Genomic DNA, 15469 nt, shown 5'->3' with positions numbered 1-15469 from the left:
GCACACATCATTCTAGACCTTATTCATTACCCTGTGCCAAATTTCGTGCAAATTGAAAGATACATAGGGACTTTGGTACACCATTTACCTTAAATCGGATGAAAATATATATGGGAGCTATATCTAAATCTGAACATATTTCTATAGGGTTTGTCCTTGGGCCAAACAAGTGAGCTGTGCCAAATTTCATTCAATTCGGATTATAAATGCGACCTCTACTTTGTTTACAATTTAACATAGACAGACGGAAAGTGATTCCATGCATATTCTCAAAAGGAACCATGGGTCTATCTCGATTATGTTTGCCTGTTACAAACATATGCACAAAAACATAATACCCTGTACCAAAATGTGGTGAAGGGTATACAAATGTTTAAAATCCAGTGAGCGGAGTAATATAGTAGGACGGGGCCGACCATATGCGACCCTACATAACTACCACAAAAATCTAATTTTCTGTGGGAAATCTAACTTTTGGTGAGCCTGGTAATATTTCGCGATATTTGCACTCTCTTGACCGATTATAGGTCAACAGATCCTTTTCTAACCTTGGCATATTTTCAAAATCTTATTTTCCCGAAGTGGATATTTCCGCCATAAAATAAAAATATGGTCCCTTTAGATTTTGGTTGATTTTACCTTAGTTCATTGCAACCCCTAAATATCATCTGAACATCACCGAAAATTATAGACGTCGTTCTTGAACCATGAGGTTCCGATTATGGTCAAGCGCAATATTTACGCCCTCTTGTGTGGTAATGGGTCACTAAGTAATATATGAGTACGTAAGCACCTGAAAATATTTAGGTGTAACTCCCACATCGGAGTACATACTACTACATAATTGGTATGAAATTAAAGGTCATCCACTCCTCATGGATACACTGTCAACTTCTCGGGACTATGTCCTACAGGACTAAATATGTACGGCATAGAATACAAATTTTGCCATTTTTCTAATAAAAGTCAGGGTCCATTTGACCCTCTAAATATGGACCGATCCTTATCAAAACAGGCATGCTTATTCTTTGGCCCCATCCCATTCTCTATGTAAAAATTTGCGATGTTTGGGCCATAATTGCGGCCTGTAGAGCAACCAGAAAAAACGACAAAAATTTTAACTGATCTTTAACAAAAACAATAGGGGTCTTCATTGACCAGTACCCATCATACATGCAAAATTTCGTGAAGATTGGTCCATAACTGTGGCCTGTATCGTGTTTACAAATTATAATGGACATACGGACGGACACACATGTCTAGATCGACTCAGCTAGTCGAGATATGACGCGGCGTTACAAACTCTTGGGGCTGCACAAAGCTACAATACCCTAACAACATAGTTGTGTAGGGTATAATTAAAATTTGTTTCCAGAAATTAGAATTCGATTCCCTCTCCTATAAGGTTTTGGAAATTTGTAGTAAATTTAAAAAGGGTCCTCCACGATAGGTATAATTGATTAAAATTCCTAGGGCATTAGAGCGTATACATTTTTCTCTTTCTTCCCTAGTTTTTTATTTCCAATGAGTTTATATTTAATTGAAATGACTATTTGCTCTGATACGTATGAGTATTTTTAATTCCTATGGCACTGGGGCGTATGATTCTTAATGTAATTATTTAAATAAATTACACGCCGTTTTCTTATTAATTTCTCTTTCATAAATAAAAAAAAATTTAACAAAACTATGAAAAAAATTTCCAGAAATTAAATTTATATTCCTTCTTTAATAAGAAATTTATTGTAAATTGGCATTGGATGTACCACGATACGTTTAATTATTTTTAATTGCTATGACACTGGGGCGTATAATTATTATACATAAAAAAATAATTACTCAAATGAAGCATACTCTGATTTCGTAGTAAGTTCTCCCTGTGAATTAGTATTGGGCGTACCACGATACGTATGATTATTCTTAATTCCTAGGGCACTGGGTCGTATTATTATAATAAATTAAAATTATAATTTTAATAATGTATACGCTGAGTTATTCTGAAGCTTCAACTTATAAATAAAAGTAAGAAGAAATATTTAATAAATTTCCAGAATTTAAATTACCGTACCTTAAATTTAATTGCAATTCAATTTTAAAATCTCCAAAAACTGCTTCCGCATTTCATGTAAACACTACCATTTCAAAATGTTTCCCTAGTACTTAATTTACACAATTCTACATCGTTGATGTTATTTTTTGGTTTTTTTTTTATTTTCGAAACTTTTCAACTCTATCGAACAATTTTCACATCAATAACTTTTACGCAACAATCACAACCATAATTTACGTCTATACATATTTCTACTGCTGCCACTACTAAAACAACAACTACTACTATTCTCTCTTTTTCACATACACTTTCAACAACAACAGCAAACAAACGAAAACAATTTCAAAATAAAACTTCAAATTCTATTGAACTCTGCGAAACATTTTGCTCCAAAACACCATCACTGCCTTGTTAAGGACCCACCACCACATTATGAACAAATCAAGCTTTGCGAACAGCAAAAACAGCCCAAACAACCAACCAATCCATTAATCAGAATAAAAAAGCGTAGAACTTTAAACATCAGTAACAAAAAATAAACAATAAACTTGTTAGGCAATAATAAATCTCGAGAATAAAGAAAAAAACAAAAACGGAAACATAAAAAAAAACAACAACATTTTAAATTTTTTCATTACTATAATTTTCTTCACTTATCCAGTGTTCTCACCCTCCCACCAACAAAATACAAAAAAAAAAAAAAAAACAATTTGAAAAACCCACAATGATTTTTCACAAACAACAAATCCTACACCCTCACCAACGGCTGAGGAACACCAAACAAACAAATGATTAAAAAAAACAGCAAAAAATTTCCACTGCATACACTTGGGCGCTTTAACTTTACAAGACCGAAATAGCCGCCTTAAATGTTTCACTATGTAACCAATACAACCATAAGACGTTTTCTATTGTAGATACACAATAAAACGCCATAGAATACACACGTAGAATTCTACACTGTATTTTACAAAAAAGTAAAAAAAAAACCAACAATTAAGTGGAAATTATATTTCCTTTATAGGAAAAAGGAAATCAGAACAATTTTATATAATTTCTGCTTAATTGAAAATTTATTTAGAAAAATATTGAAATAAAAATAATTATTTATATTCTAAGGTAAGCTATTGTTTGTTGATTTATTTTTCCGCCAACACAATTTGAAAATCAAATCTGATTATTGGATATTGTTACTGAAAATTCAAATTCCAAAAAATTCAAGTTACAAATTTATTCTATTTCAAATACAAATATATTCAACTACAAATTGGGAGACAATTTTTTTGTGAATCACAAAAGAACATCATCACAAAATTCAAAGCACCATTCAAAAAAAAAAAAAAAAAATACTTCACTACACATAACTTCAATTCATATGTCATATTAAATTCGAATTTCCTTGCATGTTTTATTCACTTAGAAATTTTCTTGCATGTTTTATTTACTTAGAAATATTAATAAATATTAATTATTCACCCCTAAAACAAGCTAAACCTTTTGCAAAAATTCCCACAAATATTATCCTTAAAATCCTCAATATTTTTTACAATAATTTATATAAATATAATTTAAATATTGAAAAACGAAACTCTATGTAAAATTCATACTTGAACACCTAAAATATTTAATTTTCAAATATATAAGTTATTGAAATTTTTTTTAATATTTTTCAAAATATTTTTAGATTCCAATTCCTTCTTATATCATTTCTAATGAATTTCTAGGAAATTATAATGTGGGGTACCATGATACGTATAATTACTTTTAATTCGTACACTGATACGTATAATTATTTTTAATTCCTATGGCACCTGGGCGTATGATTAAAATAAATTAAAAATTTTTTATATAATATAATCCTCTCTGCAAAAAAAAAAAAAAAATAAGCAACAGCATTAATTTCCAGGTATCCAAAACGATATTGAAATAATTTTCTCAAATCAAAATATCATTCCTTCTTGTATGGAGATTTGTGTGAATCTTCTAATGTCATCTTGAAGACCTAATGTGGGTTTTCTATATGTAGAATATCTTCCGTGGATATTTTAAGGGCCGTTAATGTCAGATAAGCTTTCTATAACCAGAATACCTCATAAATGTCTTCAATAGGCAGAAGACCTCTTGTAGATCAAGAAAAAAATCTATCGGTCATAAAGGAGTCATATAATCCATGGCGTGTTTTATAGTCTTTGAATCTTCTCGAAACTTCCTGTGAACCTTCTGTAGTCAGAAAAACGTTTCCTGGTCTTCTATAGATAGAATATCCTTCCGTGAGCCTCTATTGTCACAATACCTCATGTGGACATTCAATAGACAGAATATCGCATGTAGGTCGTCTGTAGACAGAAAATGGTCCGTGATATCTACAGAGGACTTCCTGTATGTCTTCTAAAGCCACAAAATCGTCTGTGAGTCTTCTATAGTCAGGAAATCCTCTTTGGGTATTCTTTAAGTATTTTATAGGCAGACGACTTTCTGTAGGTCATCTAATGTTTGAAGACCTTCTGTATATCTTCTAAAGCCAAAAGATCTGCCCATTGGTTTCCTAAAGCCAGAACACCTTTTATGGGTCTCCTAAAGCCAGAAGATCTTCTGTAGTTCTTCTACAGCCAGAAGACTTTCTGTGGGTCTTTTATTGGTTGGACGTATCTATGGGGAAAAATTGGTATATGTATGGAAAAATATAGTTAGAAAATCTCCTGTGCATTGTCGATATCTTTAGTATATCCTCGACATAAAGATCGACATAAAGATTATTCATTACATAGGAAGACGATGCAGTATAATATATTTCCAGTGTGGTTGGTCTTGGTGGCCTTCCCCTTCTACGGGAACCATCAGTATGCCCGCTTTTATATGCCTTTTGAGCTGGGGCATTCTCATTCATTCGCACAACATGGCCTAGCCACCGTAGTCGCTACGGCTTAATGTCGATGTCCGCGTATACATTGTAAAGCTGGTGGTTCATTTGACGTCGATATTCACCGTCGACCGTAAATCTTGATCTGGCGGGAGGTGGCCTTGTTTATAAACTGCTTACTTAGACCATAGTAGCATCTGTTGGCCATCACAATCCTTTTCCGAATTTCAAAACTGATGTCATTCTTTTTATTTTTGGCGATACCAAGGTATACAAAATCTTTAACTACCTCGAAGCTGTAGTTCTCAAGTTCCATAGTTGGTCCGAGTCTACTGGACGTCTTGCGCGTTGATACCATCAGCTGGGTCTTCTCGCCGTTTACTGCCAGACCCACTTTGGCAGACTCCGTCTCAATTTGTTCAAAGGTGGCTGTTACCGCTCGCAATGTTCGATCCATTATATCAATGTCAATGTCCATTATATCAATGTTCATATTTTCGTTTCGTGTGGCCTTTTCCAGCAAGATATTAAAAATATCACACAACAAACTGTCACCTTGTCTGAATCCAAGTTCGGTATTAAAGGGCTCTGAGAAGTCCATTTCAACTTTCTTCTTATGCCCGAAGATCTTCTGTGGGTCTTCTATCGGCAGATGATCTTCTGAAATTTTTTTAATGCCAGAATACCTTATTTGGATCTTTTAAATCCAGAAGAGTTTCTATGGGTCATGTGTGGAAAAAAGGCCTTGTATGGGTCTTCTATAGCCAGAATACTTCTGCTGGTGTTCTATTTCCAGAAAACTTTCTGTGGGTTTTCCATTTCCATAAGAAGTCAGAAGATTTTCTGTGAATATTCTGTGGTCAGAAGACCTTCTGTGGGTATTTTATAGCCAGAAGATCTTCTGTGAGTCTTTTATAGTTAGAAAACCTTCTGTAGGTCTTCTAAAACTAAAAGATTTTATGAAGGTCTTCTAAAGCTAGAAGCCCTTCTGTGAGTTCTATGTAGCCAGCAAATCCTCTCTTGGACTTCTATAGCCAGAAGACCTTCTGTAGACTTTTTAAGGCCAAAACATCTCATGTAAGCCCGTTACAGCCAGAAGTCCTTCTGTGGGTTTTTTTTAAAGCCAGAAGACCTTCTGCGGGTCATTTATAGGCAGAAAATCTCTTGTGGGTATTGTATAGCCAGAATACCTTCTCAGGGTCTTCTATAGGCAGAAGACCTTCTGTAGTTTTTCTAATGACAGAAGCCCTTCTGTGGGTATTCTAAAGTCGGTAGACCTTCTTTGGATCTCGTATAGCCAGAAGACATTCTATGAATTATCTGTGAGTCTTCAATGGCTAAAATACCTTCTGTGGTCATCTATAGCCAGAAGACCTTCTCTGGGTCTTCGATAGCCAAACGTCCTTCTGCGAGTCTCTAAAGCCAAAAGACCTTATCTGCTTCTTCTAAAGCCAGAAGATCGTCTCTAAATCTTCTAAAGCCAGAAGACTTTCTGTGGATCTTCTATCGGCAAAATATCTTCTGTAGTTTTCCTATTGACAGGACATCTTTTGTAGTCTTCGATAACCAACAGACCTTTTGCGAGCCATATACCTTCTATGGATTTTGTATAGCCATAAAAAAATTCTGTGGGTCTTCTATAGTAAGCAGGCATCCTGTGGGTCTTCTATGCATGGAAGGCCTTTTGTGAGTCTCTTATTGCTGGAATACCACCTGTGGGTCTTCTATAACCAGAAAATTTTCTGTGGGCCTCCTATAGTCAGAAGTCCTCATATACGGTTCCTGTGTTTCTACAAAGTCTAGAATACCTTCATTGGTTCTTCTATGACTTTGTGTAGGTATTCTTCATATAGAAGACAGGCCTTCACACAAAATACAACCGGCCTTCTTCTATAGCCAGAAGTCTTTCTTGTAGAGCCAGAAGATATTCTAAAGCCAGAAGATAGTTTATAAGTGGTCTAAAGCCAAAAACCCTTCTGTGGATCTTCTATCGGAAGAAGATCTTCTGTAGTTTTTCTAATGACAAAAGACCTTCCTTGGATCTCCTATAGTCAGAAGATCTTCTATGAATCTTCTGTAAGTCTGCAATGGCCAGAAGACCTTCTACTCTGGGTCTTCGATAGCCAACAGACCTTCTGCGAACATTATATACGTTTCCTGTATTTCTGGAAAGTCTGGAAGACCTTCTTTGGTTCTTCTTTGACTTTCTGTAGATCTTATTCATCCAGAAGTCTTTTTGTAGGTCTTATAGTGCAAAATTAACGTCTAGGGGTCTTATATGATAAGACTAGTCTCTTAAATTTAGCCAGGATGAAAAAAGATCTCCTTTAGGTAAAGCTTAAACTCAGATCTTATTTTATTTTAATCTACCATCAAAGGAAGACATTGTTTAGAAAAACATACGCACTTATCATCTGAAAAAAATATTTTTTATAAATTGAAGAGTTTTAAATAAAGCCGTACCTTTCAATCGACCTCTATTTCGCAATTAGAAGACTTCCTGCATATCGCCCGTATGTATACAATATTTGTTGGTATTCTATAAATCTGTTGGTATTCTATAAATCATGTCGATTTTTAGCTAACGAGGATTTTCTTTGAGAAAATAGTACAAGTTACTGATCCTCTCTTTATTAAAAAAATCAAAAATTGATTCTACAAATCCGCAGCCTTCCAAACGACAGGTTTATCTACGGACTATCAACTATTATATTTTGTCGATTTTATATAATTCTTTTTTTAAATACAAGACCTTCCACTATCCAAACTATAAAATGTATTTAGGAAATAATATAAAGACCCGTCAAAGTTCACTTCTCATATCAAAAGTATGCCTTTGTATTTCCATTTAATTTAGTACACCCCCAAAGAGTGCCTTCCCAATTTAAATTTAATTCACTAACCCCAAAAAAGTATACTTCCCTTTTAACCATGTCCATTCGCTAAACCCAAAAAGTATGCTTTAAAAATGAGAGCCACTTTTATTCAATTTCTGTGAGTCCCCGAAAAAAAAACCAGCTCCAAATAAACAAAATTCCAGCGACATTCCACACAAAAACAAAATTAGACAAAAAGATTGAAATGCAACAAAAATTGGTTGCTGCTACACATGTGTGGTTGTTTGTGTGTAACAACACAAGCCTCCCTCACACCCACACCAAATATTTACACCCATACACAACCACTTCCACTCACTATCAGCAAATAGTGAGTGGCTACTTAAAAGTTAACCTGAAACAAACAAAAACAAAAAAAAAATTGTGTGTGGAAATTTTATGCAAATTTTCGACAACATTACAAATTGCCGGAGGGGGGATGGGAAGGGTGTTTAAATGGGTGAATGGTAGAGAAGTGCATTTCGTACTAGGAAACTTGATAGTACACATTCGCGTTTCCATTTAGATTGCATTCTAGCTGCCACTATTATTCTAGGTTAGGGTTTACTTTGTTTCATTCATTTCACCAATTTTGTTAACGAAATTTTTGTTGTTGGTGTTTTTTTTTCCTAATTTGTTTTGTGTGTCTCTTTCCTTTTTCCTGCATTTGCACATTCTTGCCAAGCTTGTTGTTACAATTTTTTCAATTAATTCTACATGCAATTGATTTGTAAATTTTTTGTTTTCACTATCAGTACCTCCACCGTTTTCCTCTACACTTTCTCCTCCACTTTTCCTTCCTCTTTACCACCCTTTTTCCTTCCTTTTTCTGCCTCCCTATTTTTGCCTGTTGTCCATTAGTTTCTTCCCACCTTCTTTCCCTCCCTTGCCTTTCGGACAACTTGCAAATTGTTTGATTGTTAAAATATTCACTGTTTTTGTTTTTTTGCTTGTGTGCGAATTGTTTTGATTGTGTGTGTACACTCTGTACACTCACGTTGTAACTCACTGTAATTTTTTTCGCTTCTCTCCTCTTCTTCCCCACTGTCCATTTTTAATGGCACACACTGTAATGTAAAGCAATCGTGAACCAATCAATTGTAGATTTTCCGCTAGCAGGTTTTTTTTCCTTTGAATTGCACGAGGAAAACACTTTTTCCGGAATATTGGTAAATAATTTTCGCGGACAATAACAACAAAAAGTGGAAAATTTGAAAGAAACCGATGGACAAAAATTTGTATTGCCCACTTCGAAGTGAAGACCTGTCGGAAAATATTTTGTGTATAATTTAACGACGAAAGCCCTTTCCTGAATCTTCTATACCTGAAAGAAAGACCTTTCTTGCTCCTCTATACCCTGAAGATCTTCTTTGGGATTTTCTATGGCCCGATGACCTTTGGATGGTATCCTTATTATGGAAGGGTCTCTGTGAATCGTCCAAAGATAGTCTACCCTCAATAATTTTTTTTTGGAAAGTAGGTCCTCTTTGGACATTGCCAAACCAAAATATCTTCTACAGTCTGAAAAATAACTCATATGGGTCCTCTGTAGGAGGAATAGCTTATGTGGGTCTTCTGAATCCAGAAAACCTTCTGTAAAAAAAATTGCATTTCCCACTTTAAGGCGAAGGAACATATTCTGTGTGTCTTTAAACGTCGAAAGACCTTTTCTGCATCCTTTATACATCGAAGATCTTCTTAGGGATCTTATAAGGCCCGATGCCCTTCGGAGATTCTCATTGTTATGGACGGATCTTTGTGTATCGTCCATGAACAGGTGACTCTCTATAAATTTGTTTTGGAAAATAAGTCCTCTTTGGACATTGTAGAACTAAAAGACCTTCCATAGTCCGAAGAACTCATGTGGATCATCTGAAAGAGGAATAGCTTCTGTGGGTCTTCTGAAACCAGAAAATCTTCTGTGAATCTCCTAATGTGATTTTGAAGACCGAATGTGAGTTTTCTATAGGTGGAATAACTTCTATGGACCTTTTAAAGCCCATCGACGTCAGATAAGCCTTCTATAACAAGAAGACCTCATAAATGTCTTCTAAAGGTAAAAGACCATTTGTGAATCTAGAAAACGTTCTATCAGTCTTCTATGACATGAAGACCCTCCTTGGGATCTATTAGAGCCTTAGAATCTTCTAGAAACTTTCTGTGAACATTCTATAATGAAAAAAATCTTCTCCTGATCCTCTGTAGATAGAATAACTTCTGTGAATCTTCTATAGGCTATGTAGTCAGAAGACGTTCTGTAGGCCTTCTAAAGCCAAAAGATTTATATAGAATAACTTCTGTGAGTCTTCTATATGCTATGTAGTCAGAAGACGTTCTGTAGGTCTTTTAAATCCAAAAGATTTTCTTCTGACGATTCTGTAGCCTGAAGACCTTCTTTATGTCTCCAAAGCCACTAGTTTTTCTGTAGGCCTTCTTCTACAGGCAGCAAACCTTCTCTGGGTTAAGAAGACCCAGAGAAGGTTTGCTGCCTATAGAAGACTCACAGAGTCCACTGTAGCCAGAAAATTTTCTGTGGGTTTTTTATAGCCAGAAGACTTTCTGTAAGTCTTCTAAGGTCAAAAGATCTCATGTAGGCCTACTAAAGCCAGAAAACCTTATGTGGGTCTTTTATGCCCAGAAGACCTTCTGCAGGTCTTCTAAAGCTAAAAGACCTTATGCGTGTCCTCTGTAGCCAGAAGACTTTCTGTAGGGCCTGTAGAGACAGAATATCTTCTGTGGATCTTCTATATACACAATACCTCATGTGGGTCTTCTACAGCCAGAACACCTTCTGTTGGCCTTCTAAAGCCAGAAGACCTTCTGTAAGTTTTATAAAGCCAGAAGACCTTTTGTGGGTCTTTTAAAGCCAGAAGACCTTATGTGGGTCTTTTAAAGCCAGAGGACCTTCGGTGGGTCTTCAAAAGCCAAAATACCTTCTATGAGTCTTCATAGATCGAAGACCTTCTCCAGGTTTTTAATGCCTTTCTGTGGGTCTTTTAAAGCTAGAAGACCTTCTGTTGGTATTTTAAAGTGTGAAGGCCTTTTGTGGGAGTTTTAAAGCCAGAAGACCTTCTGTGGGTCTTTTGTAGCCAGAAGACCTTCTATATGATTTTAATGACCTTCTTTGGGTCTTCTGTCTTTTCGACCTTCTGCTATTCTTTTAAAGCCAGAGGAACTTCTGTAGGTCTTTGGTAGCCAGAATACCCTCTATAGGTCTCTTATAGCCTGCTGCCCTTCTGTGAGTCTTCTTTAGCCAGAAAATTTTCTGAAGAGATAAGTGGTCCTCGTTGAGTGTTCTATGGATATAAGATCTTCCATAGGTCTTCAATGGATAGAAGAGTCTCTGCGGGTCTCCTATTGATGAGACTCTGTGAGTTTTCTATGAGTAGAAAGGCCTCTGTGGGTCTTATATGTAGCCCCTGAGCCTCTTCTATGGCTACAACAGTTTTTGTTGCTCTTCTATGGGTAGAATACCATCTGTGGATAACAGATAAAAGAACCTCTGCGAGGCTTCTATGTATTGTAGAACCTCTATTGGTCCTTTCTGATTTTTCAGCCTCTGCTGGTCTTTTATGGTCTTCTGAAGAGATAGAAGGTCCTCCGTGAGTATTCTATGGATATAAGCTATTTCATAGGTCTTCAATGGATAGAAGAATCTGTGCGGGCCTTCCATTGATAATAGAGCCTCTGTGAGTCTTCTCTACATAGAAAACAATCTGTGGGAGTTTTATGGAAAAATACCTCTGTCTGAGGCTTCTACGGGTAGAAGAGCCACTATGTCTGTCTCTATGAGTCTTCTGTGGATAGAAAATGCTCTGTGGGTAGACAAGCCTCTTAGCATCTTCTATGGCTTCAAGAGTTCCTGTTGCTCTTCTCTGGGTAGAATACCATCTGTGGAGCCATTATGGATAAAAAACCTCTGTGAGGTTGTTCTACATATAGAAGAGCCTCTGTTAATTCTCTATGGATAGAACAACCTCTGCTGGTCTTCTATGGATAGGAGAGCATCTGCGGACCTTATTTTGATAATAGAGCATCTCTGGCTCTTCTATAGATAGAGCACAATCGTTGGAACTTTTATTGACAAATGCCCCTCTCTGAGGCTTCAACGGATAGAAGAGCCTCTGTGTCTGTTTTTTTTTTGTGAATAAAATACCCGCCATGGGTCTTTTATGAATAAAGGAGACCCTGTGGGTCTACCATGTATAGTCAATCCTCCAAGGAGTTTCCATAGATAGACGAATCCTATCAGACTTCTGTGGGTAAAAATTCCTCTGTGGGTGGTTGCAACATAAAATTTAGTACAAGATCTTTTTGGCATGCCATTTTCCGAACCTTTGCATGTAATTTATTTCCCCTATATATACAATTTTTTTTCTGCTACCAATCAAACCTACAAACAATTTTATTCCATACTACTTCTTCTACAACATTTTCAAAATATCATTACCAAGATAAAAAAACATTTTCTTCTTCTTCTCGCATTCATTACAACTTGTTCATACATTACAACAATAACAAAAGATACTAAAATAAAAAACCGAAAAAAAATTCAAATACATTTTTTCTTACATATATTTTTTATTTCATGTTATATAATTGTTATTAATTTTTCTTCTCATTTCCTTTTTCCCCAATCGTCATTTAGGTGTTCCCGGCAAACGCAATGAAATCTACTATAACTGCTGTCCGGAACCATATATCGATATAACATTTGCCATTATAATACGACGACGAACGTTATATTATTTTTTTAATTTAATTATACCCTGTGTACTGATAGCATCGATGGCTTTATTAGGTTTTACACTGCCACCCGATTCGGGAGAAAAATTGTCATTGGGTAAGTAGAGAAAACAAAAAAATATATATAAATTAGAAATATAAGAAATAAATAAGAAATAATTATATAGGCCTTGAAAAATGAATCTTTAAAAAATCCCCGCCTGGGTAAGGCCTTGAAAAATTAATCTTTAAAAATCCACGCCTGGGTAAGGCCTTGAAAAATTAAAAAATCCACGCCTGGGTAAGGCCTTGAAAAATGAATCTTTAAAAAATCCACGCCTGGGTAAGGCCTTGAAAAATGAATCTTTAAAAAATCCACGCCTGGGTAAGGCCTTGAAAAATGAATCTTTAAAAAATCCACGCTTATATAGGCCATGAAAAAATAATCTTTAAAAAATCCACGCCTTGTTAAGGCCTTGAAAAATTAATCTTTAAAAAATCCACGCCTTGTTAAGGCCTTGAAAAATTAATCTTTAAAAAATCCACGCCTTATATGGGCATTGAAAAATTAACAAAATCTCCTCCCCTTCAATTTTTTTTTTGTATATATCCTTGTGTTTGCTTAGCTGAATTTATGTCAAGGTTTAATTTCCGCTCCAGTGACACTTTCAAAATTCCTCACCCCCCCTCTCCCACCGATGGCTCCTGCTGGTATGTTGTACGAAGTTAACATAACATTGTTAAATATTTGACGAGAGAAAAAAATCCCCTAGAATATGCAGCTCAAAAACCAAACCGCAAGCCAAAGACGTTTGCCGTTTAAGAAAAATGTAAGTGCAGGATGACCTGCATAAAATTTGCATTTTGCAAATGCCCCCAAAACCGTGAAGAAAAATTGAATTTTCAACCGAGAAAGTGAAAAACAAACGATCACAGGGAAATTGACCAGCAGAATGGAAGAATAGCACTTTAAGGCCCAAGACATTTCATGGTAAATAAACTTAGGAAAAGAGGAGGATGAAAAAGGCGGAGAAAGGAAAAAAGAAAAATTGTTTAACTTCATCGTTCTTCGGATACAAGGACAAATGTTTCCTTTCTTTGAATTGAAAATAAATACATGGGGGCTAAACTATACATTGCTTTACTGCCGTGTAAATCCCTCGAAAGTAGGCTATAAAATAAGGTAATTTTGAACAAATAAAACTAAACCAACCATCCAACCCCCAAAAGTATACTACACAATTTGCTATGTGTAACCCCCATAAGTAGGCAACACATTTCTATCTTTATGTCTATCATATCAATTATACGTTTGGGTGTCCACTGCTCATTAAACACACACACACAAGGCACACACACATACACAGAGATATTTGTATTGGAATTGTCTGTCTCCGATGGCATTCTGTTTCAATTTCCATTACTCCCCTTCACCACCTCCTGGCTAAATAACTTAGCATTTAGTCTTAAGTGTGGTCATTTTGCAAATCAAATTCCAGTGTTTGTGGTAAATACTGGTCTGCTGCTGCTGGTGGTGGTGTTAGACATTGTGGTCCATTTGTTGAAACCTTTGAATTTACAATGTCATTTACATAGCTGTTAACACAAACGCACACACACTCACACATAAAATTATACGCACACAACTACCGCACATAGGTATGAAGAGCGTGCAATCAGCGACAAGCTTCATAAAACTGGGGATTTTCAAAAGCTTTCACGAACACACAACTGCTAATTATTTTGTCTACTTAAAATTGTTGTTGTTGTAGGGGGATTGGAATTAAATTAACATTACAATTCGGACTAAGAGATAATTAACAGAGGGTGGACATGTACAGGGAAGACCTTTAAACAAAGGTTGGAATTTTTAAAACTATTGTTTCAAAGTTTTATTAAATTCGAGGAATTATATAACTTTAAAATATTTTTTAATGTAACATAAAAGATCTATATATGGCGAGGACTTTTTAAAAAATATTTTATAAGTTTCTATCATAGGCGTGGATTTTTAAAGAATATTTTTTCAGAGTCTATATACTTTTTCCCGGGGCCTACATAAGGCGTGGAGTTTTAATGAATATTTTTTCAGAATCTATACAATTTTCCCGGGGCCTATATAAGGCGTGGATTTTTAAATAATATTTATTCAGAGACTATATAACTTTTCCTGGAGCCTATATAAGACGTAGATTTTTAAAGAATATTTTTTCAGACTCTATATAATTTTTCCTGGGACCTATATAAGGCGTGGATTTTTTAAAGAATATTTTTTCAGAGTATATAAAGGCGAGGATTTTTTAACAAATATTTTTCAAGGTCTACCAAAGGCATGGATTTCTTAAAGAATATTTTTTCAAAGTCTATATAATTTTTCCTGGGGCCTATATAAGGCGTGGAGTTTTAATGAATATTTTTTCAGAGTCTATATAATTTTTTCCCTTGGCCTATATAAGGCGTGGATTTTTTAAAGAATATTTTTTCAGAGTCTATAGAAGGCGTGGATTTTTTAAAGAATATTTTTTCAGAGTCTATAGAAGGCGTGGATTTTTTAAAGAATATTTTTTCAGAGTCTATAGAAGGCGTGGATTTTTTAAAGAATATTTTTTCAGAGTCTATAGAAGGCGTGGATTTTTTAAAGAATATTTTTTCAGAGTCTATAGAAGGCGTGGATTTTTTAAAGAATATTTTTTCAGAGTCTATAGAAGGCGTGGATTTTTTAAAGAATATTTTTTCAGAGTCTATAGAAGGCGTGGATTTTTTAAAGAATATTTTTTCAGAGTCTATAGAAGGCGTGGATTTTTTAAAGAATATTTTTTCAGAGTCTATAGAAGGCGTGGATTTTTTAAAGAATATTTTTTGTAGAATAGGCGTGGATTTTTTAAAGAATATTTTTTCAGAGTCTATAGAAGGCGTGGATTTTTTAAAGAATATTTTTTCAGAGTCTATAGAAGGCGT

At 35.1% G+C, this 15469-nt stretch overlaps 1 protein-coding gene across 1 annotated transcript in view; it reads left to right on the top strand.

Moving 5' to 3' along the window:
• Nucleotides 1-12629, top strand: part of LOC133327619 (neuronal acetylcholine receptor subunit alpha-7-like) — a gene marked incomplete at its 3' end in the record, with an annotated part of 29224 nt that extends 16595 nt beyond the window's left edge. The window contains exon 4 of the mRNA XM_061536146.1: nucleotides 12435-12629. Coding sequence (XP_061392130.1) covers nucleotides 12435-12629 — 195 coding nt within the window. The remainder of the gene's footprint in view (nucleotides 1-12434) is intronic.
• Between the last annotated feature and the right edge of the window lie 2840 nt (nucleotides 12630-15469).

The sequence above is a fragment of the Musca vetustissima genome, unplaced genomic scaffold (assembly GCF_032173495.1).
Source record: "Musca vetustissima isolate MV318-11 ecotype Yass unplaced genomic scaffold, APGP_CSIRO_Mvet_v1 utg110160, whole genome shotgun sequence".
Classification (NCBI taxonomy): domain Eukaryota; kingdom Metazoa; phylum Arthropoda; class Insecta; order Diptera; family Muscidae; genus Musca; species Musca vetustissima.
Note: the sequence above shows the minus strand (reverse complement) of the source record. Positions and strands in the feature narration are given on the sequence as shown.